Source organism: Zonotrichia leucophrys, chromosome 13 (assembly GCF_028769735.1).
Source record: "Zonotrichia leucophrys gambelii isolate GWCS_2022_RI chromosome 13, RI_Zleu_2.0, whole genome shotgun sequence".
NCBI classification, from domain to species: Eukaryota; Metazoa; Chordata; class Aves; order Passeriformes; family Passerellidae; genus Zonotrichia; species Zonotrichia leucophrys.
This window is the reverse complement of record NC_088183.1, coordinates 17,032,526-17,057,685: the sequence shown is the minus strand read 5'-3', so window position 1 is coordinate 17,057,685 and position 25,160 is coordinate 17,032,526. Positions and strand designations below refer to the sequence as shown.

The 25,160-nt window shown below is 48.2% G+C and overlaps 1 protein-coding gene across 1 annotated transcript in view; it reads left to right on the top strand.

Moving 5' to 3' along the window:
- The window catches only part of CTNNA1 (catenin alpha 1), a 118,544-nt gene extending 95,851 nt beyond the window's left edge, over positions 1-22,693 (top strand). The window contains exons 11-18 of the mRNA XM_064724604.1: positions 2,086-2,242; positions 7,351-7,551; positions 8,601-8,752; positions 11,361-11,471; positions 12,927-13,108; positions 13,845-13,950; positions 19,039-19,173; positions 21,604-22,693. Coding sequence (XP_064580674.1) covers positions 2,086-2,242; positions 7,351-7,551; positions 8,601-8,752; positions 11,361-11,471; positions 12,927-13,108; positions 13,845-13,950; positions 19,039-19,173; positions 21,604-21,891 — 1,332 coding nt within the window. The 3' untranslated portion in view covers positions 21,892-22,693. The remainder of the gene's footprint in view (positions 1-2,085; positions 2,243-7,350; positions 7,552-8,600; positions 8,753-11,360; positions 11,472-12,926; positions 13,109-13,844; positions 13,951-19,038; positions 19,174-21,603) is intronic.
- The last annotated feature ends 2,467 nt before the right edge of the window (positions 22,694-25,160 follow it).

Sequence of the window (25,160 nt, the reverse complement as noted above, 5' to 3'; positions counted from 1 at the left end):
TCTGCTGTTACCTGTGACGAGGTGCTGAACATGGGCAGCTGGGCTTGACATGCGCTGTTGGCGAAGATTAATTGTGCAGCCAGCTGCTGTGGCCAGACAAACATCTCGCAGGAACCCAGGCCATATGTTCCTGCAGCATTAACGCTGCCCTGTCACAGGGCTTACAGGATATTTTATATCTGATATGGGCCAAGGCAGGTTGGGAAAAGCAGAGGAAATGTCCTGACCCTTGGTATCGCCTCGCCACCATCTCTGTCTCTGCAGTGACAGTTCCTAACAGGATAGAAGTGGGAGCAGATTTCTAGAGCATTGTCTGGTTTATCTCTCTTGTTTCCAGGACACTTGTTCAGATTCATCTTCATGAAATCTTGGATATCTAGATTTTGATTGATAGGTGGTTAATTCATTACATCCATCAGACTGGGAGGAGAGGTGGCAGTGGCTGGACTGCAAATCAGAGCTCTTGAGCAGCTGAGCACAACTTTGCCTCTCTAAAACTTCTATTTGATTTTAAAATTCTAAACATCATTTTCTTGGGTGTTGCAAGGCTTTTTGGGGGTTTTCAGGACTTTCAGTTCCATGAGTGAGAGTGGCAGAGCAGCAGGGACTGTGGCTGGCAGCAGGGACATTCCAAAGGCACATCCTGACTCCTGCCAGTGCCACAGAGGTGTCCCCCTGGGCTGGCTGGAGCAGTGGAGAAGCCCTTGGTGGCTGGGACAGGGACAGTGCTGTTCCTCCAGGGGTCAGAGGTGTGTTCCTCCCCACAGACCCCTGAGCAGATGGTGCTCAGGCTCAGGTGCTGCTGCTTGTGTTGGGCACTGTCACCAAAGCCACGGAGCTGGGCTGGGTTTGTGGCCCAGAGCTGCAGCCCCAGCTCCAGAGGCAGCGTGGGGAGCAGCCCAGCCCTTGTGTGGATTCTCCTGTCTCTGCTAACTCCTGCCATTCCTTGGGTGAGGCAGCCTCCTCCTCCTGCCTGATTCACTCAGTGCTGTCCCAGTACATTTGTCATCACCAGCATTTCCATGTTTAGTGAGTTATATATTTTTTTAAATGCTTTGTGACACTTGTAAATGAAGCAGGTAGAGAAAGTAGATTTTGGAAAAGCGGGAACATCTGGTGCTTGCATGTTTTGGTCGACAAGTTGGTGAAATTAATACAGTCCTAAAGCAGAGAAGAAAAATGACACCTTGAAGTTGTGAGTTAATTAGCTCTGACTCCAGGTGCTTGGGAGCAGGGCTGGGATTGTCACGCTCTGACTGAGGATGGCTCCTCACGCCTGGCACCTCTCCAGGTCATTCTGCTGCAGAATCAACACTGCAGGAGCAGGACCAGGCTATTGAGATTGGTTTGTCCCCACATTCAAAGAGGCTTTTGTGGTTGTTTAAATGACCAATTAGTGGACACAGCGTAAGCTCTGTGACCCAGCAGCACCTGTAGCATTTGTTCTGCTAAGAAAAACTAGGAGCTGGTGTAGATTCTGGTTTTGGGGCTTGAAGAAAATTAGGAGAGGGTATTCAGAAGAAGCATCTCCCGTTCCCTGGCTTATCTGGCTTGTTCACAGCCACAGCAGAAATCTGAAGTCTTTACAACAATTACTGGCAAGACCCAGAGTAAACCTGCAAGGAAAACTGATAAATCAAAATTTAGCTTTAATTTTGTATTTGCATATTGTTTCTACTTCAGTCTGTATAAGATTAATCCCTTTTTGACCTTTTTACTGAGGTTTTGGCAAGTAGCAAATGCAGCCTTGAGTGTACTAAATGTCATCCTGTCTAAAATACTTAACAACACAGCCTGCACTGGGAAAGCAACACCTTGTTACCACGAGCTGCTAAAGACAGGTGAAACCAGCTCTTGTGAAAACTTGCCAAGTGATTTTGCTTCTAATAACTACCCATAATAAACATGGAAGCAGGTATGAGTTGGATATGAGAGCAACAAAATTAAACACTTCTGTGTTTAAACATCGAGTTCCTCAAAACTTATTAAACTTGCTTTGTCTGCTGCTGAGTTCATTGGATAAACACACAGGCGGTAATAATTTTGTTGGGATATGTTTTAAAAATCCAGAGGTGTTTTTTGCAGGTCATCAATGCTGCACTGGCTCTGGCTGCTAAGCCCCAGAGCAAGCTGGCTCAGGAGAACATGGATCTGTTCAAGGAGCAGTGGGAGAGGCAGGTGCGCGTGCTGACGGATGCCGTGGATGACATCACTTCCATCGACGACTTCCTGGCTGTCTCAGGTAACCAGGGCCTGGCTGAGCCATAATCACCCTCCTGAGAGCTCAGTCCTGGACAGGGGTGGTTTGGACACGTGTTCTGGAGTCTGTGAGGATTTTGGAAGGGATGGTGTTGTCACATCTCACCTGGGATGACACTGTGCCCACCGAGGTGGGAAAGTGCAGCAGGAGGTCTGGTTTCATGGAGAAGACACTTTATGTCCCAAGGTTTGGAATTGCTGGCTGAACTAAGGATGAATTGCCATTTAGCTGCTGTAGACAAGGCTCACCAGTAACTCAGGGGGAAATAGAACATGTTTATGTCCAAGGTAGGAACTAGCAGAAAAAATGATCCCTCAGGTCACCTTAGACTGCCGTGTAAACAAAACTGAATATCAAACTGTGGTTGTACAAGTTAATTAAAATAAAACTGTTCATACCATGTCAGCTTTAGTAAAGTTTTAAGAGTTTTTAAAAGAGATTGGATCATTATAATAGATTAATAATTACATTTGGCAAAATACTTGCCAAGATAATCCGTTTTATCAGCATCTTGATAAAGACCCACTATCAGCTGCTGTGACCTAAAAATAATGGGAGCATTTTTATTTCCACATCCTTTAATTGTGCTCTAGTCAGAGGACATGGAAATGTAACCATGTGAATTGTGTCTGCAATGGTGTTCACAAATCACCTCTGTAAGCTGGGATTCTAATTTCCGTGGTGCAGGCAGGTTTGGGCATCTGAAGTGACTTAAAACCTGGAGTTGTAAAGAATGATTTCACAGGAGGATGTGTGGAGTCAGAAGTACCAAGTGAACATAGGTAGAAAATGTAGATGAGAAATTAAGGTCCTGAATTAAGAGGCAGTATTTTTTTAATTATTAAGAAAAACCAAACAAAGGCCCAAGTGGTGTTCCTGTGATGAGTCATCTGCATTGTCATACACACTGTATTGTGGCTGCCTGGGTTCTCAGTAAAATTCCTGTTTGCAATGAGTGAGCATTAAGTTCTGGGGCAGTTCAGTGTCCGAGCTCGCTGTATCCGTGGGTGCTCCCTGGGCAGCAGCAGCTGGAATTGCACAGCTGGGAGGAGCTTTGGGGAATCTCTGCAGAGGGAATTGTGTGCTGAGGTTTGAGGCTCCACTTGAAGCTTTCCCACAAGTGTACAAACATGTGAGAAAGAAAAGCTGGGAGTCCATACAAGCACAGCCTGTGTGGAGCTGCCAAAGCACTTTCCTTCCCTTGTAGTCCAGGTTTAGCACCACAAGACTCAAGGGAGTTGTGGGCAGGACAACCCTGTCTTCTGCAGGGATGCAGGTTAGTACAGAACTGGGAGTTTTGGCTAAATAACCAAATCTATTGCATGGCTGTACTCTCAGGAGCTTGGCAGTAAGCAGAGAAAGTTTCTTTCCTGGAGTGGTGGCACATTGACTCATGAGAGTTCACCTCAAGTGAGTGCTTACCACCAAAATGGAGCCAAGGAGATGTAGTTTGAGACAACTCCAGATATTCAAGTGCATTCAGTAACTATTTTTATGTGTGTGTTATCGAAGAGATGGTAGAAAAATATTAAAGCAATAAATACTCTTAAAGTATTATTTGTTTGAACTTTGATAAATGTTTTCCATATAATGCCACAACTCCAATTCATCTGCTAGAAGTCTGAGCTTCTCTTTGGATAAAGTCATGGCGACCATGATTTATATCAAGTGCTGTTTGGGGTTATTAGGATGTTTGTATCAGTTACTAACTGGGATGTAAGCAGAATGTAAAGGAGTTCTTGTGAGTGCATATATAAATATGTATGTAAGCCATCCCACATCCCTACTGTGTGGTGTGCTGAAGTAAAGGCTTCACCATTCAGCTCATGCTACAGAATTGTATCAATTATCCACAAGTAAAGGCTTGATAAAAGAGATGCTGGGTTTAGGTAACAGCAGAACATCATAGAAGAAAGATCCTTCATCCTTCAGTGCACAGGGCCCAGGTGAGCTTGCAGTGACAGCACTTTCACAGGTTCAGCAGCAGAAGGGCCCTGTTGAGCTGGGGCAGGGTGTGGGGAAGGCTCACTGTCAGGATGGGAGGTGGATGGCGCAGGAGCCCTGTGGCCTAGAGATGTCTGTGTGCCTCCAGCCATGAGTGATGTGCAGCTCAGGGAGCTCCAGCATCAGAGGTGCTATCTCCTGAGCAATCCTTGACAGATTTTTCTCATTTAAGCTGGTGTTAGTTGTTCTTTCGAGCATTATAAACTGCTGGCACCTCCATCATCCTGTGCAAAGATTCACAGCTGAAGTGTGCTCCCTGTGAAGAACCTCCTTGTTTTGCACTGTCGCCTGTTTGCTTCATTTGATGCCCCTACTTGTACTAAAGATGGTGAAAAGGTTTTTTTCCCCTTCTGTCTCTTCATGGTGTTTGCAAACGTGCAGAGTTCTGCCATGCACTTTGTCAGTCATTGCTTCCCTGACTGCACAGTCTCTGCCTCTTTCATTATTCCTCATTTCAAAGCTCTCCTGTACCTTCTGTAATTCTTATCTCTCTTATCAGTGCCTTCCCAAAGCACTCTGGGTGTGTTGGTGTGCCCACTATCTCTGTTCTTTAGAGCAGTTGCTGATAGCACCATGTAATTGTCAAATTCAATGTTCTGAAATTACCTGAATCTCCTTTGAAACCCTCTTTAAAACCATTCCATTTGCTGCCTTCTGTTCCTCTGCTGCTGACAGAGGTTTATGCCACAGATTGCCCATCTCAGTGGAGCTATTTTTTTCTGAAGAGCCTCCCAGTGAATATTGCCAGGATGAACAGTGTATTTACAAGAGTGTGAAGTCCCCAGTGTTTGCTCCATGTGCTGCCTGGCCTGGCTCCTGCAGTGCCCCTTGGCAGCAGAGGTTCAGCGTGGAAATGGTTCTGAGACCTTCCACAGGCGGTGCAGCAGAGAAGCACAGCTGTGTTTATGAATCTGGGGCTTCATCTCCCGACTGTTCCTCTTTGATTTTGATCTCCTGTAGCCCTCAGACTCCCGCAGAAGCTGCTGGGGTTGTTTGGAAAAGCATTGCTTCATCCCTTTAATGTGGAGGTGGGTGGAGGTGGAAGGTGTTTGGTGGGAGTGGATTGAGGATTGACAGTCGTGGGTGACTTTTTATTCTGTAGCTTTTCACAATTTAATGTATTTCCTTGTTTGGTCTAAAAATCATTTCTATGGGAAAAATACCTTTCCTTTTACCTTGTTGCCCAACCACACCACGTTCCCTGTAGCTATTTTGGTGGGACAAGGTCCCTTGGCTGTTGCCTGTGCTGTGTTGCTGTGGGATGTTTCTCGTGCTCAGCAGGAGGACAGGGGGGTTTGGATGTGGGACAGCCTTCTCCCATCCCCAGAGGTGCTGGTGGGGAGCCCATGCTCTGTGTGCCCGTAGGATGGGGAGCACTGGGGGTATTTACAAGGACTCAGCACAGTGTTGGATCTTATCTGTTATCATCCAGCTGGAAAATATCTCCAGAACAGATAGACCTGACAGTCCTGCACTTCCCTGGGCCCTTTGCAGCTGCCCTGTGGGTTATCTCCCTCTAGAAGGAACTTCCTGGCCACTTCACATCTGCAAAAGGCATTAAATGATCAGCAGACATTTAAATATTCACCTTCATTTTGTCCATGCCTTTTATTAAAGTTCAGATAATCCAAAGAGGCTTTTAAATGGTCTGTGGCTTAATTTATTCATTTAGGAATTGAAGCAATAAACAGTCTGTGTTTTGGCCTGGCGCCGAAGCTTTTTCTTTGGGCTCTTGCAGCTCCCAGGGCTGTCTCTTCTTTAAATACCCTCTGTGCTCGCCGTGGCTCCTGTGCCTGCTCACTGACTTGTCAAATCACTAATGAACCTGCTCTTTGCTCTCTCAGGGCCACATTCTGCCCTCAGCTGAACCTGCTCAGGCTGAGTTGCTTCAGAGGGATTTCACAAGTGTAATTTTTGCCCAGGTTACTTACTGAAGTCTGGCAATATTGCACCTGGCTGTGTTAATTTTATGTAAATCAGGCGTAGCTTCTCGCAGCAATCCTTTCAGACAGTTCTTCCAAATCCTCTCCCAGCCAGCACTATGAGCTTCTTGTCTCTACAAACTCTTGCAAAATGGCTCTTTTACTACCTGCAGAGGGAATAAAAGCCACTTGCAAGGGTTGGCAGTGTAGAAAGATTAAGTCAATGGTAATTAACACTGGAAACTATTTTAAGTGACAGAGCAGAAATGTTTCCAAGTTGGTTTCTTACCAGGCAGCCCAAATGCTGGTGTTGGATGATGATACTGAAACATTAGTCCTGGTACATTAAAGAGTTCTTTAGCAGAGTTTGGAAGTCTGTATTAACAGTTTGGGAGATCTTTAGGGTAGGTTTCCATAAATAAAGGTCCCAATTTCTTAAGGCATCTTCAGAAAACGCTTAAAAGGTTTTCCCCATTTTGGGCTTCTTGTACTCAATGAATAGGGAATATATCTCTTTACAAAACTAGAAAAAGTATATTTAAAAAGCTAATTGCAAACAGAGGTCTTGCTTTTATTTTTTTGTTTGTTTTCTGAACAGCCAGTGAGTGCTGTGTGGCTGGAATGCTTTCCACATTATTCACTGCATACATTATGTGTCTCAGATGGGAATGGGCGACTGACGGTGTAATGTACTCTGATGGAATGTGTGTGGCTGTAGGAAAACACTCTGGAGGAAGCTGGAAACGTGCACCAAGTGTCTGTTGGAGTGTTGAGGGGAGTAGGTGTGGTGCTGGGGAGGTGCCCATCACCCCACGTGCACCGGCAGGGGAGTGGTTTGCAGGTATTTGGAATAAGGGCTGGGGCAGTCCAGGGGAGAAATATGGAAAGGAACCAGGGGAGAGCTCAGCAGAACTCAGCTTTCATTTTGGTAAAATCGAGTACAAATAGGGGCAGGACGTGTGGAGGCCAATTGGTGAATGGATTGATGGCTTTTTGACACCTCCTGTGCAAGGGCAGCTCTTTGCTGGTTGTGACCTTCACATTAATGCCTGACAGCATCTCCATGGAGCTTCTGTAGAGCAGGTCCCACCCTGAGCAATTGCCACGCTGATGACTGCGACAGAAACGACATTACCATCTAAATCCTCCTTCTTTTACCTCCAGAGAATCACATTTTAGAAGATGTAAACAAATGTGTCATCGCTCTCCAAGAGAAGGACGTGGACGGCTTGGACCGCACGGCGGGCGCCATCCGGGGCCGCGCCGCCCGCGTCATCCACGTGGTCACCTCGGAGATGGACAACTACGAGCCCGGGGTGTACACAGAGAAGGTGCTGGAGGCAACCAAGCTGCTGTCCAACACAGGTAAGGGTCGCTCACTCCCAGGAGCCCTGATTGCTGTTGCTAGAAAGCTTGTGGGCAGCTGGGTCCCCGTGTACCTGTGAAATCTGTTAAAGACTCAATTTGCTGTAATGCAAATTAGTGGGAGTTGTTTGCAAAACTGTTGCAAAGTGAGAAGTGTGATTTTGCTGTGTTGTCTGGCTCAAAGCTCAGCTGTGCACAAGGTGTCCCTGAGTGTGCTCGCTGTCATGGACTGGGCTGTGGGAAGCAAAAACACTGGGAATGAGTCCCAGGCATGAGTGAACGCTTGGAAGTTGTGCTGTGCTCATCCTGCAGTATTGCAGCAGGCTCTGCAGCTGTTCCGGGTCCAGAGGGACGATCACATTCCCCCAGCAGAATAAATTTAGGGTAATAATTAGTGTAAATTTTGTAAAGTATCTTTAGAGCTGTTGGAAGAGCATTGTAGGTTGTAGTGCCCCACACCTAAACACCAAATCAGGGTGTTCCCATGCACTACTGGTGACATCCATAAGGGTGAGGGGTGATTCTGGCTCCTTCAGTGCCAGCCACTCGCTGCTGGTTTTGCTTTAATTACTTTGATGAAGAATCAAGGGTGACACTGAAGAAACAGCAGACTCTAACTGGTTCTGGCATGTTCTTCCTGGGGCACCATGAGTCACTGAAATGCAGCAGTGCAACCTGCCCCCTTCCAGTGCTTCTTAAACTTGAGTTTCCTGATGGTAGCACGACTTCTTTCCCCCCAAAACAGTGATGTACATCTGCAGGGAACATCTAACAAACAATTAATATTTGATCCCATAGTTTCTAGGAGCTTCCCCAGGTGTTTTCTCTTGTCCAATAGAAGGATGTGATAAACTTCACTGTCCAAGGGGAAAACACCAAAGAGCAGCAGCGTAAGCAGAAATGGGGCTGGATTAGGACTTCACCTCCTGTACCAGACGTTGTGATTTCATTGGAAGGACTGCACAGCTTGCAGGACAGTCAGGAGCAGGGCAGGAGTGGGGGCAGAGGGTGGCTGGGGTGGCACTGACCGCTCTGTGCTCTGGCCGCAGTCATGCCGCGCTTCACGGAGCAGGTGGAGGCTGCAGTGGAAGCGCTGAGCTCCGACCCTGCCCAGCCCATGGACGAGAACGAGTTCATCGACGCCTCGCGGCTCGTGTACGACGGCATCCGCGACATCAGGAAAGCCGTGCTGATGATCCGGGTGAGCACAGCTTCCCCAGCTTCCCACTGCCTTCCCTGCCTTGTTGGACTGACAGCGCCGGGATGATGGAGAGCAGGCAGGAGAACATTTTCATTTAGCTCCTATTAACATTCAGAGTCTTCAAATGTGCTAATCGCTGTGGAGCACTTGAGCAGTGTCTTTGGATTCAGATTCATTAACCAGATCTGAGCATCGATGATGGCCCGAGTTGTGATGCTAAATACCCTTCATGCATCTTTTGTAATCTCATGGTAATGCCTGGCTCGTTAATGTGCTAAAATCAGTGACCTTTCAGTTAACAACAGCAAATTAATTCAGAACTATAGATGTTTGTTGATGGTTTGGAGCTTAGAAATAAAACCTAATAGCTCTTCATTAAGTAAATTTTGAGAATTAATGTTAGTTAGTCAAAAGGAAGCTGAGATGAGTTCAGTCTGTAGTTGGTAGAGCATGTAATTTGTTAATTGGCTAACCTGGGTAAACAGGGCAGCTCTCAGAGGCCTTGACTGCTGTGTGCTTGCAGTGGGTGTGACTTGGGAGCCCTCATTTCTGGCAGGCCAGACACAGAAGGGTGCAGTTGGTTGAAGGGATGCAGAAAAGGAAGTTCTGGTTGCAGCTGATCCATGGACCTATTCCTTGGATCTTACTGGGGCAAAAATGGCCAGGAGCCAGACATAACAAAGACAAATATAGGGGGTTTATTCCTTTTTTCCTCTTTTCCTTGTATTTCTTTTACTGTGAGAAACTGCCTTGGTCTTTCATACTGGTGACCATGGCAGATGCAGCTTGTTGGTCAGTAAATCAAGAATTGTACAGCCCCAGAAGATATTACAGTAACCATTGCAGTGGCATCTTCCATGTTTTCTGTTTAAAGGAAGGATCAGATGAAAAACCAGGAGAAAAGCTGACAACCACATCTGTGCTCCCCGTGGAATTTTTGTCAGACAAGCTCAGGATTTATAGACAGCCAGTGGTAGCTGAGGGCATCCCTGCCTGCTGAAGCCCTTGTCAGTCAGGACAGGGAGCTGGGAGTGCCAGTGGGCAGCAGTTACCCAGGCTGGCAGTGCCAGGAACGCTGAGCTTTGCCCTGTGCCACCCTCCAGGGCCAGGGAGCCACAGCTCCACTGCCAGCAGCCAACAGCAGCTCCCTGCCCACACAGCAGCCACCTAGAAGGAAGTTAAAATATTAGCACTTGTTGTCCAGAGAGTTTATTTTGGGATAAAAGAGCTATCCAAATCTCTCCAGGGCTTGGTGGAACCCTGCTCACAGGGGCTCATTCACTTCAGCTTTGTCCAGAGGCTCTTGCTCTTTACAGGGACCAGCAGGAGAAGCCACTGCAACACCTCATTTTTGTGTTTATGCAGGGTATTTTCAAAACTACCATCTCACTATATCTGTATTATTGAAGAGAAGTTCTTCCCCCCTCCCTGCTGCCCAGGCTCGTCACCCCAGAGGAGTTTCTGTTCTTGGTGGCGCTTGAAAGGCAGAGTTACACTTTGTGTGTCCCTGGGCTTTGGGAGGGGTGGGCAGAGGGGAGTCACAGACACAATCATGTACAGCAGAACTGTTTTCTTTATGCTATTTCTTTTTTTTTTTAATATTGATACATTGAGCTACTTCTTAGTGTGTGTCCCTCTGCTGATGTTGTGGGTATATCCTGTTCTCCAGGGCCTGGAGAGGAGGCTGAAATACCCAAAGTCTTGATTGTCACCATACCCACCTTTGCTTTCTGGCAATTATTTTGCATGTCCATCTCTATTTTCATTGTATCACAAAGTGTCTGTTGTAGAAGACTAGTCTGTGAAATTCAAATCATAGGGAAAAAAATCTAAAGAACAGGGACTTTATTTGCATCTTATCTGTTAATCACAATTTATTGCATCTATCAGTGAAGTTCTTTGTTGACCCAGCTCTGGAGAATTGTCATGAAGTGCCTCTTTAGCAAAGATGTAGTATTTTGACAAACATGCTGTTTAAACTTGATAAGCTTTATAAAAAGTTTGCCTGCTACAGACTGGCAGTAGCAAAAATAAATCCTAGGCAAGCAGGAACTAGGTCAGATGTGTTTAGCCTACAGCATAAAAGCTGGCCCTTACTAGCTGAAATTTTTCAGCTTTTCCCAAGGGATAAGGATAAATTTTGAGATATTTTATCTGTTGTTAATTTAGTCAATGCTTTGATTCATAATTGTGCTGAAGACACTGTCTGTGCTTCTGAACCGGCCCTTAGAGCTGTGTGTAATTCCAGCTTCAGAATCTCGAGTGAAGCTTTTACATTTAATCAACTTGCAAAAGCACTGCTCGCTTTGCAAGAACTTTTTTCTGTCTTTCAGATGCTGAGTGCATTAATGTCCTAACAAATCTCAGCTGTTTAGTTACTGCTGTGTGATTCTGGGATCCCTATGGTGTTTAACAGGAGCAGTCAAGCACATAAAATCACACGTGTTCAGAGCTGGATACAGTCCCTGTATTTACCTTTTTGTTGAAAACATGGAATAATTTTTACCCCCACTGATTTCCATTCTCTCTGCTTGAAAAATAATATTCTTGTTGGTTTCCAGAGCCATGAAATCTGTAGTTTGACTCTGCTTGAATGCTTTTTCCTCAGACTCCTGAGGAGCTGGATGATTCTGACTTTGAGACCGAGGATTTCGACGTCCGCAGCAGAACCAGCATCCAGACTGAGGATGATCAGCTCATTGCTGGACAGAGTGCAAGGGTGAGGCACAAACCCCAGCTTTAGCCAAGTGTGATCTGCCTTCAAGGAACCCTTCAGCTTGCTTTGAAAACCTAGGTTAAATTTGAGGGGGGTGGTGATAAAAATGCTGGATCAGAAAACTGGCATGTTTTGTTTCCAGCATTCTCCTGGAAAGGAGGTTGAGTGAAATGCAGTTGGTCTGACGGATGTGAGAAATGTCTGTGGTTTATTTTGGGTATTCTGAAAGATCAAAATCCTTTTAGTACCAAGAAACTACATCACATTTTGATATCACAGACACTGTAGTCGAGTGAGCTTCTGCAGGAGGCAGATCACTCATTGGATTAATGTTATTTTCAACAGACAAACATTAACTTTATGAGAAAAAAATCTTCCCAAAATGTGTCCTCACACACGTGCTGGTGTGTTTGGTCACTGAGCATTTATCAAGACAACATTGAGAGGAACTCAGAAATGAAATCATTTCAACTAACTGCATTTCCTGTGACTCAAAAATGAAAGCATTGATAGGCAATATATAATCATTAAGAGGTGAAACCCTAAAATCAGTGCATTGAAGGAAGACCAAGCCTTACCTATTGCTTTTATTTGACACAGCCCCTCTGGATCAATAACAATTTACACTCTTGGGAAGTTGCCATGGCAGATTTTTTGTGGAGGCTCTTCCTGCCAGGCAAGAAGTGGCCAGACCTTATTTATCAAACCTGGGCCACGTTGGCTTGGGAATTTCACCAGCTGGGAGTGTTTTTATGCTCCCCTCCCTGGCACAAGCACTTCCTATGCCTGGACCCTCACCCCCTTCTATTTAAATGCAGACATTGCTCATTTACCTCTTAGCACATCTACTGCCAGAGGATTTTTAGTACCAAAGGCTCCTTTTTGCCTGCTCCTGGAGGCATCTGTGCTCCCAGTATTTATGAAGGCAAGGCCATGGAGTCTTACACAGGCTATAAACCCAGTCTGAGAGATTTTATTTGGGAGTAAGCACATACTCTTTATTTTCACTTACTCTTTCCTCAGCAGACATGTTTCAAAAGAGTACAGCTAGCTTTTTGCAGGGAAGAGACTGGTAATATTTCTTATTATCCTCAATACCCAAGTGGAACTTAATTTTAAAATGTTGAAATTTTCTGTAAAAGACAAGTCCTCCTTCTTCATGCAGTTTTATTTTGAGGGATGGTAATATGTGGCAAATTTGTTTGGAGTCTTAACAGCTTTATCATGCAAAGGACCATATTTTAAGTGTCAGCTTGTCTTTCTGGGCACTTTTTCTTTAAAAAGAGTATAAACTTTGATTCAAAATGGAAGCAAATGGCTCTGTAAAGCCTCTAGGTAGAGGATTGCTATTAAAGTTTTATCCCCCATCTACATGACTGAAATTGGTTATTAGTGAAATGTTCCAAAAAGCCTCTACAAGGCAGCAGGAGGCCATGTGAGAAAACTCTTCTCTTGCAGGCTATCATGGCTCAGCTCCCTCAAGAGCAGAAAGCCAAGATTGCTGAGCAGGTCGCCAGCTTCCAGGAGGAAAAGAGTAAATTGGATGCTGAAGTGTCAAAATGGGATGACAGTGGCAATGACATCATTGTCCTGGCCAAGCAGATGTGTATGATCATGATGGAAATGACAGACTTCACCAGGTGAGGCTTTTTAATTTGTGCTCACTCCCAGCTGCCTGGGCTGCTGGGCTTTCAATGAGACACGGTGCAAGTTCTCCTAAGAGTCTCACTTCTTATAATCTCTTTTAAATGGTGCCCTGTTCCAGCTGCATATTAACTGGGGAGATGCATTATTGTGCAGTGGCTGGGTGGTAATAACTGTTTAAATTGATCTAGAGATACACAGCAGTTATTGCCTGTCTTTCTTCCTTTCTTTCTTAAGGGTGATTCTTATCCCCAGGAATATATATATATATATATATATATTTGCTCAGTTCTTTACAGCATTAAATTCTATGGGCTTCTCAATATTGCCATACTGCAGAAATAGTTCCTAGTACAGTTACTGGCAGAGGAAAGAGAGGGTTTTTGATGCCTTTTGAAATTAATTTACCAGATTTTTTATAACGCTGTTTTTTAAACTTCATATTCCATTCCATAAAAATTGCAAATCCATCTTCTAAAATGTTATCTCTTATCATCATTAAGCTTCTCAAAGCAGTAAAATTTAAGATGTTTTTATTCCTGGATTTAAGCTAAATGTGGGGAAGAGCTGAAAGGGGGTAACTCTTGAAAATGAAGGTGCTGTAATAACTGCTCCAGCCCTTTGGGTGAGGAGTCACTGCCAGCACAGTGTGGGACAGAATGAGGAAAGGGACCCAGAATTCACTGCTGTGGTTTCCTGGTGCTAGGAGGGAGCGTGTGCTCTGTTTTGCAGGGGAAAAGGTCCTCTGAAGAACACGTCAGATGTGATCAGTGCAGCCAAGAAGATCGCAGAGGCCGGCTCCAGGATGGACAAGCTGGGCCGGACCATTGCTGACCACGTGAGTCACAGTCCTGGAGCTGCAGCTCCAGGGAGCAGCAGATCTGTCAGTACTGCTGATCAACAGATGAAAATGTGTTGGCTTTTGGGGTCTTTAACTGATTTTCCAGATCTGCTGCTAGGAAATTCTGTTCTTTCTGTTCTGTCCAGCTGCTCTCCTGCCTCGCTGAGCAGTGACACAGCAGCTCCTTGGCTGGAATCAGGCTCCTGGCATTTTGTGCCAGCCCTGCTGAGGTCACACAGAGCCAGGGCAGTGCCAGTGTAGGACCAGGCTGGGCTCACAGCACACCCAGAGCACTCCTCGTGCTTCCCAAAGCTCAGACTGTAGGGACAGCCCCTGCACAGTGGCACCTGGCCTGTTGCACCACCTTTAATCCTGGCTCTGAGGCAGCTTTGTAAGATCAACAATTTTCAGCTGCTCCTCAGGCTGAGTGGGGAGGGTGTCAGAGCTCTCTGGTGTTTTTCACTCCAGAGCTGATGGAGGCTTGGAGCAAGGCCTGCAGGGACCTGAGTGTGGCTGGGCTGTCCCTGTGCTGGGCAGGAGTTCTCACAGGACTGAATGAGCATGGCCAGCTCATTTATTTATGCAATCCCTGTCCTGAGCCACTTAGAAACTGGGCCAAGCAAGAGTTTGGCCTCAGCCCACACCCAAGTAGCAGGGAAACATCAACATTAGTAATAATATTCCACCTTCAAGAGAGACTCTGAAATGCAAGGAGGTTAAGTCTGAGATCATGGGCTAAACTTTGTTTTCCCAGTTGTCACTTGCTTTCCAGGCCTTTTCAGGATGGAAATTTGTGTACTGCAAGGTTTTCACTGAACCAGTGTCACTTTGAAAGTAAATCATTGCAGTGCAGGACTCTCTCTTAATGTTGCATTCAGAGGTGCTTGTCTACACCCTCCTTTATTAATGATGCAGTGAGAAATGTTCAATGGGGAGATAAATTTGATAAGTGTTTTTTCAAATGGCTTTCCTTGCTACAGCACTTTGACAGCCTTGTTTCTGCAAGAACCAGGTGTGCTGCTGGTGTAGGTAAATGAAGCAAGGAGCAGTTTGTGTTCAAGGTCTCAGGGGAGCTTGGGCTGAAGGTTTACAATGCCTTTTCTTTTTTTTTTCATTCACATGTTTTATGCAAAGTTGGTATATGGTTTTCTATACCAAGCCATTTCAAAATATAAAAGAAAACTACTTTCAGTAGCAGTAAGGTCCTTAAAAATGTAACAGATTAAGCACATGTTTGAAGGTAAATATGAGCAGCACTGTACAGTTAGTCATTTTGACAAGAATATAGCTTTTTCCTGACTCCATACTCTGCTAATACTTTGAGCCTGCATATTTCATTAGATGTGCTTCCATACTCTTTAGAAACATGTTAATGTGGAGCAGAGTGACAGCTACAGAGCAGGAGCAGCTCCTGGTTCCTGCTGCCCCTGCCCCTGGAGGAGGGAGCACAGGGAGGGGCTGTGTCCTGTGCTGGGTGACAGCAGAGCTGTGACCCTCGTGTCAGTGTGCCAGCCCTGCCATCAGGCCCTTCTGCAGCACATTCCTCTGGAGCTCCCAGAGCTGCTGTCCCACGAATTCCCTGTCTGTTGGGATCAGTTCTGCCATCAGCTGCAGGTTCTCCCCGAGGTTTCCATCCCTCACTCCAAGCAGCTGCTGCTTGCTGGGAGCAGGGGAATATGAACAGTTATGAGCACAACACAGATGACAATGATTTGCAGCAAGGGTTCTCTCTATTATTTATTTTTTCAATGTCAGAACACCTACAAAGCCAAAGGTTTTTTTCCTTCTGTGGCGGTGGGAGGCCGAGGTTACATCAGTTCTGTATCAGTTCTGATCACCCCATGAGATGCAGCTGGGTCAGGGTAGGGGGTGCCCCACTTCCAGTGAAAGGCTGCAGCATGGTCCCTGCTGGGGGGCTGGGCTGGGGACCCTGGGCACAGGCTGGTGGCAGCTGCTGGCACAGGGGGTCAGAGATGTCCCCCCAGGGAGCTGCCTCCCAAAACAGCTGCTGGCAGCTCCTGCTGGGCCCAGCGGGCACCTGGGGCTGAGGGGCATTTCTTGGGAATTCCTGCTGCAGCAGGGCCCATTCCCAAAGGGAGAGGCAGTGGGAGGAAGGAGCTCTGGGGTTGCTGGCTCTCCCCTGCAGCCACTGGGATGGTCTGTGTCCATGAGCACACATCAGCAGGGCTCTGCTGTCTTCCCCTTCTCTGTTTTTGCAGAGAAAAGGGTGATTCTGCTTCTCTGCAGGCTCAGCTGGGGTGGCAGGAACTGAAAGTGGAGGGTGTTTGCTATGTCTGGGATGGAGCCTGGATTTGACCTGGAGCAGCTAACTTAGCTTTTGCCAGTAACCTTCCCTGAGTCTGGTGCAGCAGCTCAGTTTGGGGGCTTTGGGAAGGTGGGATGGCCCCCAACACGTTCATTTCCATCTGCACTGCACTCCCTGCTGGGCTGTGCTGTGTCTGTGAGAACCCATCCATCTCTGCAGATGGGGGTTGTGGCTGTGGGTTAGTCCAGTAATGTCATCATTCTTGATCACTGTTCAAATTGTTGCCTTTTGGGTTTTTGATTTTTATCTGAGTGCTTCTGCCTAGGAAAGGACAGGGCTCCTGCAGGCACCCGCAGTGCCTTTTGTTGATGCTCTTTTTTATCTCGTGTTACATCTCCATTTAAACCTCATCTGTCTTTGAGGTCAGTCCTCGATCCTGCCTGCAGAAATAGCACACACAGGAGAGGATCTGGGTTTCCATCTCACACTGGATTGATGCACACAGCCCAGTGATGATTCCTATTCCACGAAGGTTTTGCTGCCTTCCTCAGCTGTTGGTGAATGTGCAGCAGCCTCCTGCCTTGAGAGTCTTTCCTTGAAGGGTTTCACAGCCCCACAGAGGAGCTGGAATTGTTGAGCCATCCCCTGATGTGCTGCACTGGGCATTTGTCAGCCCTGAGCCCCTGCACTGCTGTGTTAGATGAGCTCTTTGGGAGATGGAGAGCAGTTTCCAAAATGGTAATTTGGGCTTTTCATTAGCTCTTTGGCCAGGGCTATTTGTGGACTTGCTCTTAAACATCTTGTAGTGCTGACTAATATTGATTAGCTTAAAAAATTAACCTGCAAGCTTTGCTGCTTTGTTAGGCAGGGCTTCACTGCACTGATGGAAGCTGCGTGCCCACGTTGAGAGTTGCAATTACTTTGGGTGTTCCATCATTTTCCTTGGGACTCAGAAGGTGGTTTTATGTCTGTGGTGGGGTCAGATGCACATAAAGCTGTTCAGATCTCCCAGTGCAGTGCCCCTGTGTGTGTGTGGGCTCTGTGGGCACATCACTGCAGCACCTGAGTCACCTCTGCTCAGCACAGAGACCACTTTGCCTTACAAAAGCCACTTGTTCTGGCCCTGGAAAAAAACAAATGTGTGTGTTAGCTGCATTCACCTTCACTGCAGAGGGAAATGCCTGTTCTGGCAGACTGAGTGCTGTTGGGAAGGAAATGCTCCTCCATGGGAGTGGGGCCGTGTTTGCACATCCCTGTGTGTGCACCACGATCTGCTCCTCTTTTATACAAAGAAAAGAGCTTCTGCTTCCATCTCACAGCTAAGGAGAGAAGGTCTGCAGGGAGAATCAGGGCTCAGAGCCTGCTGCTCACAGCCAGGAGGGGATTTTTACCCTGCCCTCAAAGGGGAGGAGAGGCTGCATGGCCAATGCAAGAACCCTCAGCTGGAGTGAGGCTTTAGGTAATGAAGTGGTGCCACACTGAAGATTAATCTTTGAGTCATGCCATGTCCATTATGAATCTTCATCAGATGGTCCATTGCACAGGATCAGGGTCTTAGGTGAAATGGGATTTTGCTGTGAACAGGGGTGTGTGAAAAAAGAGCTCTTAAATCACTCTGGATGGGGTGCAGCTGTCCAGAGGCTGGAGATCCTGCAGGGTGTAGTCCTGTCCCTGGATAATGGTTGGTGAATTCCACTGCTCCAGCTGGAACAATGCTGGGCACAGTGCATCCAGCCTTGGAGCAGGAGATGAGGATCAGTGGGAGTCAGGTGGTGGTGCTGTCCAGAGGCCTGTGGGTGCTGGGTGGGGAGGTGATGAGTGGCCATTTCCATGGAGCAGGAGCTGTCTATGGGGTGCAATTATGCTTCTCTGGGGTTCAGAGCAGGGCTTGAGCAACGTGGGGTGTGACCCAGTGTGATGTAAGTGAAGCTGTAGGTGCTCTGTGTGTGTGTGAGCATGTGGGCTGCCCCTGGGCTGAGGTGGCCATGGGGGAGCTGCTGCTGGGACCCCACTGCTGCAGGTGCTGAAGGGGCTGCAGGGCTGCTGAGAGCAGCAGAACCCTTCCCACAGCCTTTGTCCTGCAGAGCCTGCTCTGGACTGTGGCTGCTCCTCAGCTGGGCTCCCCTCTGCTCTGGAAATCCAGCCTGAGCCTGCTCATCCGTGGCTCATTCTTCAGTTCTGTCCCAGAAAATGCCACCCTCCCAAACTGCACAGAGGACTCCTGCAGAGCCCTTTGTGCAGAGCTGAAACAGTTACATTTCTCTTACGGATGAGTGCTGCAGCAAGCACCTTAAATGTCATTCTGTGCCTGGTGAGGAACCTGCTTTCCCCACTGCTACAAGATGGGAGCAAAAGTCAGGAAAATCTCTGTTTGCTGCATGTAATTGAGTTGCTGTTGGGTTTATCATTTTCAAGCTTGGAATACTTAAGATTGAGGATTGAGGAAGGAGTTGGTAACACCTGCTAGTTGCAGCTTGGGATCTTGGCTGTCAGACCACTGCTGCTCTGTCCTGTGCAGTACAGGAAGGACCTTCTACAGCTGACAGACCTGCTCTGGGGAGGGTAAATGGTCCTCCTTCTTTTCCTCTTCCTTCTGTTCCTCCTCTGTCTCCTCCCTGGCAGGGCTGCTGAAGGGCAGTGGAAGGAGCCTGTGCAGTGCTGCCCCTGCTCATGCTCCTGGGTTTGGGTGCCTCTGTCTCAAAGCCCGGGTTCAGCAGGGAGGGAGGGAGGGAGGGCAGCGCTGTCCCAGCCCATCCCCTGCCCAGGGGAGGTGCCTGCAGTGTGTCTGGCTGTGCCCAACCCTGCCCTGTCACCCACAGTGCCCGGACTCGGCGTGCAAGCAGGACCTGCTGGCCTACCTGCAGCGCATCGCGCTCTACTGCCACCAGCTCAACATCTGCAGCAAGGTCAAGGCCGAGGTGCAGAACCTGGGCGGGGAGCTCGTCGTCTCCGGGGTACGTACGGCACACCTGCCTCAGGCAGCTCTGCTCCCACAGCTTATTCATGTGAGCTTTTGTGTTCAGCCCCACGGAGCAGAGACTGGAGATGCTGGAGCATTCCGAGTTTGTGTTGCTGCCTTGCTGTTCTGGGGAGGAACGCTTGCTGGGAAAATACAGACTTCACATTTCCTTATTCAACAGTGTTTGTAGACAGATTCACTTCACCTCTGTGTGATCTGTTTTCCAGACTGCTTTTCACTCTTAGTGAGGTTAAATCACTTTATCAGCACAGTCAAACCTGCCCCACGTCTCTGCACAGCCTTGGAACATGCTGGGGTCCTGCAACACTCCAGAGATGTTAATATTTCAGGATGGCTGTGCCCTGAAGAGTGCAGGGATTTTTAGTGGCTGCTCTGGTTTCTGACAGCTGGAAGCTGCCCCAGGCCAGCTTGCTTCCTTATTCCAGCCATTACTTTGCAAATAATTTTTTTCACTGTAGTTCATGAAATGCTGCCTCCTAAGAGGATTCTGTGTGGCAGATATTTGGGGGGAGGGAAGTGGAGCTAAATCCTTAATTTCTTCTGGCATACTCTACCTTGCCCTGCATAGGCACATTTGGTCACTTCTGGTGCTTTTGCCCAGCCGTGTCAGGACTGAGGAAGGAGGTTGGAAAAAGAGACAGAATTGGCCCTTGGATAGTCCAGAATTGCTCCCTGAGCAGCAAATGGAAAAACTTCCAACATTCCGCCATTTTGATACCACAGAATCATGGAACAGTTGGGGTTGGAAGGGACCTTAAAACTCATCCAGTGCCACCCCCTGCCATGGCAGGGACACCTTCCACTGTCCCAGGCTGCTGCCAGCCCTGTCCAGCCTGGCCTTGGGCACTGCCAGGGACCCAGGGGCAGCCACAGCTGCTCTGGGCATCCTCTGCCACTGATACTTTCCAGTGAAACCCTGTTTGATCTCTCAATTGCTTAAACTTAGTAGCACAGATTTCCCCCAAAAACCAGGGAGAGCTGTGGAAGGAGAGCTTGGGGCAGCAGAGCAGTCAGCAATAGATATCCCTGCACAAACTGAGCCCATCTGGGGGTGATGGGGCTGTGCTGCCCCCCCTGCTGCCTTTCCAGCCCCCAGAGCAGCTCCAGGGGCTGTGGTGGGATGTGCTGCTGTTGATGTTCATGGCAGGCTGAAGGCATGGTGCTGTCAAAGCAGGAGATGTGTTACTGTGCAGCAGTACGTACTCCAGGGCTTCACTGCAGTTACTCAGTGCCTCCAGGATTTACATCCCCCTGCCATAAATCAGTGATAGCACAGCCTGGCATCTGTAGCCTGATCTCCTGGTTTTATCCCTTCTCCTTGAGCCTGCCCACTGGGGCTGAGAGCTGCCAGCAGCAGTGTTGATCTCCATGGGATGATCAGATGAAGACCTCAGCCAGTGCAGAGGCATCACCACTCTGAAAGGAAGGTTGTGTGCAGTGTTAGTGCCCTGCCCCTGCACCCCAGTGCTGTGAGAGCAGAGCAGGGCCCAGGAGGGCAGAGCTGGCACCTGCAGAGTCTGGCAGGTCATTCAGAAAAGCACCTCCCTGCTCTCCTGGCCTGTAATGATTCCTGCTGCTGTGAGGATTCCTGCAGACACTCCAGCACAGTGGTTTCCAGGCTCATGAGGAGGAGGGGAGAGCACAGGGGCTTGCCAGAGGATCTGAGGTGCCATGGTAGAAACTGGGCCACAGTGGGGTAGAAGGGAGGGGACAGTGCCCCAGAAAGGCACCAGAACCAAACCCTGCCCCAGATCAAACCCCTGTGCCAGCCCATTTGGCCTGGACAAGCTGGGGATCCCACCCAGAGCAGGACACTGGCCCCTGGGGAAGGGGGTCCCAGCTGAGGTCACCACAGTGCTCCTCCCCTCTCTTCCACCCAGCCCTGGTCTCAGCTCTTTGTCCCTGCTGTGTCCTACAGCTTTGACAAATTCATGTTTTTCCTTGTTTTGATGCTCTTGTAAATCAGGAGCCAGCTGGGAAAGGGCTCCAGGCCTGGCTGTGATGCAGTTGTGTTCCTTCCTTCCCAATACAATTTAGTATTCTAGAGAGATTTAAATATTTATTATCAGTGATTAAGATATTACTACAGCTTTATTAATCTCATTAGAGAATAAGCAACTATTAAATCTTAGTCACAAAAGCAAAGGGCAGAATACAAATGTTTCCAATTGCCATTGATGTGGAAAATGCATACAGGGGGGCAGACCCTGCTTTTGTGTTGGTGGCACAAGTCAGCTTTGGAACCACTGAGTATCCAAAAAAACCCTGCCTCAAACTGGGGGCCTCAGGTTTCAACGGAAAAATATAAATCAGTTTTCAAGTGGTTTTACCCCAGGCCTGTGGTGCTGTCAGTGGACGGCTGTGTTTGGGGGTTCCATGGTGGTAACTCTGTGTCCCTTGGCAGGTGGACAGTGCCATGTCCCTGATCCAGGCAGCCAAGAACCTGATGAACGCCGTGGTGCAGACGGTCAAGGCCTCCTACGTGGCGTCCACCAAGTACCAGAAGTCCCAGGGCATGGCCTCCCTCAACCTCCCGGCCGTCTCCTGGAAGATGAAGGCTCCGGAGAAGAAACCCCTGGTCAAGAGGGAGAAACAGGACGAGACCCAGACGAAAATCAAGAGGGCATCGCAGAAGAAGCACGTGAACCCCGTGCAGGCCCTCAGCGAGTTCAAGGCCATGGAGAGTATCTAGAGGAGAGCTCTGGCTCGGGGCTGTTTTTCTCTAGCCCACTACTGCTACTTCCAGAACTCTACTTGTAATACCCTAAGGATTTTTCAAAAATTTACTATTCCTCCAAATGTATTTACTTAATATAATTTTGATAACTTTGTTTAGATTACCTGGGGAGATACTTAAATTTCTAAGTCCTATCAGTATATCCTCAGCCTGCAGAAGTGTGGTAATTTAGATGGCTTTTAGATTACAGGGGTGAATTTCTAGCTGGAAACTGGTTTTTATAATCTTGCTTTAAATGAAATATTCTATAACCAAAGAGGATTTTACAGTAACACTAACAGTTAACACTAATACTGGATCGTGATACTCAGAGACTCAGTTTATCATGGTGATCAAGAGAAAAAAAATAGATTTTTTACTCAAAAAAAATTAATGAAAGTGTTGTATGTGATAGTGTATCTCTGCTGTGGGGGTGGAGAGGGAGCAAGATCAGAGGAGTTTGAAATTGCAGCAGGCACCGGCTGTGTGAGCACAACTGGAAAACAGCTGGAAAAGCGCTACACCCGTGCCTGGGCCGGGCTTTGCTGAGGATCGTGTCTGGAGCTGGGCTCGGTGCTGCCCTGGGGCCGCGGTGCTGCTTTCGCTGGGCTGCCCCGGAGCGCTCTGGGGTTCCCTTGTGCTCCTGGCACCGATCCCTGCGGGAACCTCCCCCGGCGGGGGCGGCCGATGGCTCCGTGACACGGACGGGAATGTAATGCCTGGTTACCAATTACTAATGTATTTTGCTGCGGGACACTAATAAAGTTGCTTTTCCCAGCTGGTGCATTGTGGTGCTGTGAATGGAGCTGGGCCCAGCCCGCCCATCGCCCCCCCCTCGCCATTCAGATGCAAATCAGCTTTGTGCTCATTCCTCATAATTGCTCTGCATCCCGCCTTGGGCTTCCAGAGGCACCCAGGAAATCGTGTTTGCTCAGGCTGCAATTTAGACTGTACATTATTTGTGATAACTATAGCTACAAGGTATAATTTCACTGTCGTATTTAAATTTTATGAATTTCAGCGTGTTTCACACGTCCCAGTCGAGTGGAGTGCAGGGAAGCGGTGCCTGCACGGGGCAGCACCGCGGTGCCTGTTCCTGTGGAGCTGGAAAAGCCTGGGCTGGAGTCAATGTCTAAAATGCAGCTCCATTTTAGAGCTGAACCTTGGCACTGAAATGTTATAATTTTATTTATCTCAATCAGCTCATAATTTACTGTATTAAGGTTATTGCTGTCATGTTACTGTAATGCTGATCATAATTAAGCTAAATAGTTTTTGAGATATTTTTGCCAAATGTATTATGTTTTCAAGCATTTTAGCCTCTTGAGTACAGCTGTTAAACAGTGGAATGATAGGATATTTTCATACACCCTTAACATATAAACAGGCTCAGAGGGGGAGCTGTGCTCCACTGCCGTTTGGGGGTTAACAGGCTATAGGTCTTCTTTTAGAGATAATTATTAACTGAATTTATAGAGTTTTTTCTCCTGGTATTGTCTTAAAGGTGACATTCCCTGAGCTGTTTAGGGAGTACATCCAATGCCTCCAACCAGTACAATCTATTAATGCGCTTTAAAAAAATAACCCTTATTAAGATGTACAGACAAGTTTATGCTTATTTATCTTTTAAATACATCTTTGTTTTATTTATGCTACAAACACTGAGAGCTACAACCCCAGCGGGTGCAGGAGCAGCAGGAACGCCATGGGGACAGGAGGCCAAAAAACCTCAACTCACATTTCCTTTGTACCCAAGAATTGCTCCTCTGGGAATTGCGTTTGGGGTTGGAGCAGAGAAGGGCATCGAGGTGAATCATTATTGGTGTAACACTAAATTGCTCCGTTCAGAAGTGCAGCAGTAGCGGCTGGGGGGAGAAAACGCCTGTCCCCTTAGAAGAGGGGGGATTTTGTGTCATGAAATCCCAGTTTCCCAGTTTAGCTGAGGACGTGGTGGTGACACCGGGGCTGGGGAGCGGCAGATCCCAGGGCAGGGCAGTTCCTCATCGCGGCCCCTCCGGGCTGTTCGGCACCAGCCCCAGACCCAGGTGGTTTTTCAGGAGTTCCAAACCCAAACGCGCCGATCCCATGTCAGGGAATTCCAGCCCTGCGTGTGAAAGCGGCGCTGGAGCCGCGGCTCGGCGAGGGGGTCCGGCCGCCAGCGAAGCTGTGACTTTTATTAGGGAGCCAATTGGAGAGAATTACAGTAATTACTGCTCCATGTAATTAAGCGCTGGGGAAGGGCTCGTGCTGTCGCTCTCGCTGCCGGAGGACGATGCTCGGCTCGGGAGGGAGCGGGGAGAGCTCCGGGGGTGAGCGAGGAGCCAAACCCCACCTTCCCAATTCCCTGCCCTCCGTGGAGATGGGGGACCCGCCGTGGCTTTGGGCAGGGAAGGGCTGTGGGATTTCCCTCCCTACCCGGCAGCTCCCCATGGCTGCTCCCCAGGCACCGCCTGGAACACGCCGGACTAATTGCTGGGGGGTTTTGCAGTGATTTGAAGATTTTTGGGTTTTTTTGCAGTGCAATGGGACAGCAGCTTTGCTGGGTCTGTGCCAGAGCCCGGCAGACCTGGCACTGCAGGGATCTCAGGAAGATGAACCCACATTATCTTCTAAAGTGTATTAGTGAAACCACATTAAATCCTCAGGAGATACGTCTTATTCCAGATTTCAAGTGCTCTTAATTCAATTCCGCGGTGAATGGAGCCACGTTGAATTTATGCCGCTTTAATTGTGTGTGAAGTTTCCGTGCCACGATTTAATGGCCGTTAATGAGCGCCTTTCCCACTCCGAGCTCTGCCTGCTCCCAGCGCCTTGGGAATGTGTCGGGAGCGGGGCCGGAGAGGGGAGCGGGGCACCCCGAGCTGTGCTGGGTCCCAACCGGGCCACGGCAGCCAAACCTCAAAACAAAATTGAGGAGAGAGCAGAGAGGGTGAGGAGGGACCAGTGCGTTCCAAACCCCAACAAAGGGGTGAGAAAAGGAAAAATCCATCAAGGCACATGAGCTGCTCCAGTGCTGAGGGCTCAGGCGCCGCCTGTGCTGCGGATGGTGAGGGTTCGGGACTGCTCAGAGCCACTCCCTGCCTAAAGGGTGCCAGGGTTCCGAGAGCTCAGGCTGGGCCAGCACAGCCCTCCTGGTGCTCTGGTGGGTGCAGGGGAAGGGGTGGGAGCTGGTCCTGGCCTGGCCACCTGTGTGACTGCAGCGCTTAAAGCTTGACCCCCTCTTGAAGCTGGAGCAATGGGGGGCC